This window comes from Kryptolebias marmoratus, linkage group LG14 (assembly GCF_001649575.2).
Source record: "Kryptolebias marmoratus isolate JLee-2015 linkage group LG14, ASM164957v2, whole genome shotgun sequence".
Classification (NCBI taxonomy): Eukaryota; Metazoa; Chordata; class Actinopteri; order Cyprinodontiformes; family Rivulidae; genus Kryptolebias; species Kryptolebias marmoratus.
The window spans coordinates 2,181,999-2,187,337 of NC_051443.1; the positions used below are offsets into that span (position 1 = coordinate 2,181,999).

At 47.6% G+C, this 5,339-nt stretch overlaps 1 protein-coding gene across 2 annotated transcripts in view; it reads left to right on the forward strand.

The window, feature by feature from the left end:
* The first annotated feature begins 29 nt into the window (after positions 1-29).
* Positions 30-5,339, forward strand: part of tfap2e (transcription factor AP-2 epsilon) — an 8,977-nt gene continuing 3,667 nt past the window's right edge. The window contains exons 1-4 of one of the 2 annotated variants that reach the window (XM_017439050.3): positions 30-171; positions 1,454-1,900; positions 3,116-3,170; positions 4,877-5,108. In XM_017439050.3, coding sequence (XP_017294539.1) covers positions 133-171; positions 1,454-1,900; positions 3,116-3,170; positions 4,877-5,108 — 773 coding nt within the window. In that variant the 5' untranslated portion in view covers positions 30-132. Of the gene's footprint in view, positions 172-456; positions 579-1,453; positions 1,901-3,115; positions 3,171-4,876; positions 5,109-5,339 lie in introns of those variants that run through there. The other variant, XM_017439051.3, reaches the window with a different exon arrangement.

The window sequence follows — 5,339 nt, forward strand, 5'->3', positions numbered from 1 at the left end:
CTCTGACTCACCCTTAAAGCTCGCGCTTCCTCCCTCAGCTTCATCACTCCTCTCTGCGCCTTCAGCCCGTCTCCTCCTCTTCATCCTCCTTCTCTGCCTCACTCTAACCCCGGACCCGGACCCGGACCCGGAATGCTGTGGAAGTCCCGAACCAGAACCGAGGCCGCGCAGGTAAACGCAGCTCAGAACCGGTTTCTGTTCTGTTCTGTTCTGTTGGAGAACCTGTGAGGAAGTTCTTCCGAAACCGAATCGCGTCCAGATGAAAGGTCCAGCGCGTGACCCGAACCTGAAGGTGTCACTTTAAGACCAGCGGACCCCGCAGACCCCTCCCCTCTTCCTGCCGGGAGCGCGCGCAGCTATAAGTAGTGCGCACACGGAGCGGCGGCACGAGTCCGTGTGCGGTGTGCGCGCGTGTTTCCCGGGAAGCTGCGGCTGCTCTCTTCATGGCGCGCTGAGCGGGTCTCACCTGGACTCACCTGGACTCACCTGTGCGTCACCGGAACACGCGCGTCCTCTGCAGCGAGTCCCGCCTGGGTTCGGCAGCGGCCCAGATGTTGATCCATACCTATTCGGCCATGGTGAGTTCACATAAATGAGAAGAAGAAAGTTCGGAAGAATCCGGTTTGGGTTCGGAACCTGAGCCTGGAGCGCGCAGCTGGTTCCAGGTTCGGTTTCTCGTGTTTTCACCTGAAGAGAACCTCCTGATCACAGAATTGACTGTTTGCGCTCTGACGGAGTCGGATTGGATCAGAACCTCACCTCTGTGAGCGCGCGCCGAGTCAGGTGGTTCTGGCCCTGGAGGGCTTGGTTCTGGTCCAGATGATGCTCCTGCCTGCGGGCCGCGGTTCCGGACCAGGTCAGAGGATCCGGATCCTGGTATTTGTCCCCCGGTCTGGACTCAGTGTGACCCACTTCCTGTGGCCTGGTTCGGCTGACGGAACATTGACAGCATCGATCCGACTGACCCAGAAACCCGATGTCAGCGTGTGTGTGTGTGGACCTTTGACCTTTGACCCCGCGCCACAGGCGGCTTCTGTCATCTCATCACTTCAAGCTGCTGTTTCCCGCCGCGGGTCAAAACTTAGAAACTGTTATTTTAAAATAAATTTATGTTTAAATAAAACATTTCATTTATTTGTTAACAGATTATTATTATTAATAATATTGTTTGTTTCATGTGAATTTTTACTGTAGATTTGTAATCATTACTGAGTTTCTGTAGCTTCCGACCCGGACCTGGCTCCGGCCCGGTTCTGGTCCGGGTCTGGTCTGACTCAGCCCCGGCTCCGGCCCGGGTCTGGCTCCGACCCGGACCTGGCTCCGTCTCTGGCTCTGAGACGGGTCTGGCTCCGGCCCGGGTCTGGCTCCGGCCCGGGTCTGGGTCCGGCCCGGGTCTGGTCTGACTCAGCCCCGGCTCTGACCTGGTTCTCGTTGTGGTTCTGCTTGTGTCCAGGAGCGCTCGGACGGTCTCGGCGGTTCGTCTCCCGGCTCGGCCCGCCTGTCGCAGCTGTCGTCGCTGAACCAGGCCGCCTACTCGTCGGCGCCGCCGCTCTGCCACACGCCGGCCTCGGACTTCCAGCCGCCGTACTTCCCGCCCCCGTACCCGCAGTCCTCCCTGCCGTACTCCCAGAACCAGGACCCGGCCTACTCGCACCTGTCGGAGCCCTACCCCCCCATCGGCTCCATCCATCAGCACCAGCAGGCCGCGTGGCACGCGCAGAGGTCCCGCTCGGAGGAGGGCGGGCTGCTGGCCCAGTCCCACCGGGCTCTGAGCCTGGACCCCCGCCGGGAGTACCCCGCCGTCCCGCGGCTCCTGCACGGGCTCGGGGAGGGGGCGGCGGCTCTGGGGGACGGACCCCTCGGGATGCACCTGGGCCACCACGGCCTGGAGGACCTGCAGGTGGGTTCGGGGTTCGGTTGGGTCCGGTCTGAAGGAGATAAAAAGAGACGAAAAGGCCTTCAGGCAGTTTGACGCTGAAGATTAAATTCAAGAAATAAAAACTGTTTATTTTCTGTTTCACAAAGGTCAGACTGAATTCTTCTTTTTAGTTTAGTTTTAGTTTAATTTTAGTTTATTTATAGTTAAGTTTAATTTTAGTTTATTTATAGTTTAATTTTAGCAGAAACCCTTCAGGCCTTTCAGGCCGGAAAATTAATCTAAAATCTCAAAACTAAAATAATCTTAGTTTAAATTCATAAATATGTTGAAAACATTTGTTTAATTTGATTAACTCAAATTATCATTAATTTTGAGATTTTTATTATAAATTTGAATTCATTTTAAAATGTTCTTTTTAATTTTTATATTTGATCTTAAAGACAAAAATAAAAAACATGTTGAGCGAAAACAGAGATTAAAAAAATAATTTAAAGTTTATTTTAAAGATTGAATAAATCTGATGTGAGGAAGAGGAGTGTGTGTGTGTGTGTGTGTGCAGCAGGTGCAGATGGAAAGAAAGCAGCGAATCGAATCGATTCTTCTTCTGTTTAAACTCTTTCTGTTGGTTTCATTCACGCTACGTGGTAAAGGCTCCGTGCGCGCGCGCGCGTGTTTCACCCTCAAACATCAGATACTTCCTTCAATAATTAATTTAAATAGTTTTACACCAAATTTAACAGAAAGTTTTTATCAAATAAAAATCGAAAATATGAAACCTTTTTGTTTTAAAACAAAATCTGTAAGAAGAAATCTGTTTTATTTTGTTTTATTTTATTTAGTTTAGTTTAGTTTTATTTTATTATGTTTAATTTTTAATTTTTTAATTTTTTGTTTTTTGTCAGACTGAGCAGATTTAAATTCAGTTTATTTAAATAACTTAAAATAATCGTCTTTAATTTCTATAAAACACGAAACAGTTTTCTGTTTACGTTTCTCTCATTTTACAGTTAAAATATAAACACAATAAAAGCAAAAATAACAAAAAAACAAATTAAAAAGTTAAAATTAAATCAACTCTGAACTGATTTTGGTTTAAGAAACAAATTCAGTTGGTTTTAAGGAGGAGCTGGAGCCCCACCCTCAGTGTGTGTGTGTGTGTACAGATATCTGACAGTGTGTGATCATGTGTGTGTTCTTGTGTGTGTTGATGTGTGTTGATGTGTGTGTTTGTTGCAGGGGATGGAGGAAGGATCGGCCCTGGGCATCCTCGACCACTCTGTCATTAAAAAAGGTAAGAGATGTGAGTGCATGTGAGTGTGTGTGAGTGTGTGTGTGTGTGTGTGTGTGTGTGCATGTGGGACAGGGAGGGGACAGAAAAGACTGAACGTGTGCACGTGTACATGTGCACGCGTGCACCTTTATAATTGTGCTCAACTTGCTGAAGGGCTTTTTGTGTTTCAGGGCTCTCCACACAAGTCAAACACACACACACACACACACACACACACACACACATACACACACATACACACACACACACACACACACACACTATAAATAATTCTGTTTTGCTTTTTCATTTGAAGTCAGAAAGTCGTCTGATACTGAGCTGCAGACTCAGCCCAAAGGCACACATTCTTAATGAACTGTTCACGGTCATATGAGAGTGTGTGTCTGTGTGTGTGTCTGTGTGTGAGTGTGTGTGTGTGTGTGTAGAAAAGAGAACATGATAAAAGAGGATAAATCTGCAGAGTGGGATCGGTCTAATAGCTTCAGCAGTCAAGGCTCGATTAGAAAAATTAAAGTTGCTGCTGGTGGGTTTGTCTGTGTGTGTGTGTGTGTGTGTGTCTGTGTGTGTCTGTGTGTGTGGCGGTGGGGGATTTGGGGTTGAAGCTGTGAAAATGGCCTCCATCTTTAGGGCGTGGTGGGACATGAGTCTGTGAAGCCACAGAAACATCTTCGTGCTTCGTCTTCCTTTGACTGAACGTGTGATGAAGACACTCCTCTGTCCAGCTGAGAGACATGAACCGGGTGGACGTGTCTTCAGGTCAAACATGAAGGATGAGGCGTCTCGATCCTCAGGTCCAGAATCTGCCCTGCTGGTTCTGACTGAGATGGATCAGAACATCCTGCTTTTCCTTCTAATAACAGAAAAACAGACAAACATGAACCAAATGGTCTCGTTCTGATTTTTCATCTCAACGTTTGAAAAAAACAAACAAACAAACAAACAAACAAACAAATCCTTCTAAACTCAAACAAGGAGGAGAGCAGAGACGTTTTATTTTGAAGAGTTCTGACTCGGAGCTGCTGATCCAAACAGGAAACATGGAAGCTCCCGGGAAGAACCGTTAGATGATTTAAGTTCTTTGTTCCGATCCAACAGAACCAAGCAGGATGTTTGAAGATCAAAGATTCTGGATTCAGCATCAAGAAAATCTTTTATTTCTTATTTCAAACGTTTGTTTAAATGTTGGTTCAATGAGAACACGAGCAGAACCCGGTTCTGATGGTTCTGATGGTTCTGATGGATGAGACACAGACAGGAATGAGACAGACGTCTTCTGACTTTGGACCATCAGAGGGTTCTGTCCAGATGTTGGACAGAACCAGATGTTGTTTCAACTGTGTTTTTGTTCTAAATAATAAACATCTTACCTGTTGCAGATGGCTCTCTAACTTTGTTTCTGACAAAAGTGATGAGCTAATGGCTAGTCTGAACGCAGCTCAGTTTCACATCATGTTATTCACAAGCTTAAATAGCAGCAGCAGCAGCAGCTGGCTGTAGCACTTCCAGGGTTTAAAGGTTTATAAGCCATCCACACTGACTAGCCACGAGCTCATCAGTTCAAAGAGCTATCTACCACAGATATAACAAAGAAAACGTTTCAAAATGGCCGCCCTTTGAAACGAGGCTCAGTCCGCCGCAGAACGGCGAGAAGAACACGCTTTAAACGTTTGCCCCCGAGGTTCTGACTCACTTCTGATCCGTCTCAGTTCCCATCCCGTCCAAGCTGAACGGGTCCTCCATGTCGGCGCTGGTCTTCGGTAAGGATGGCCTGGGCGTCGGCGCCGTGTCCAACCCAGCCGAGGTCTTCTGTTCGGTTCCGGGTCGCCTGTCGCTGCTCAGCTCCACTTCCAAGTACAAGGTGACGGTGGGGGAGGTGCAGCGGCGCCTGTCGCCCCCTGAGTGCCTCAACGCTTCGCTGCTGGGCGGAGTCCTGCGCAGGTGAGGAGGAGGGGCGGGGCTTAGCTCTGCTTTTCAATTTATTGAAAGATAAAATGAAAACATCTGTTCCTTTAACAAGAAAAGACAATTTAGAGCAAAGCTGCTAAAAATCTTAATTTATTTATCAGATCAGGTGTGTTAAAGACTAACTCAGATCAGATGTGTTAAAGACTAACTCACACCAGGTGTCTTAAAGACTAACTCAGACCAGGTGTGTTAAAGACTAACTCA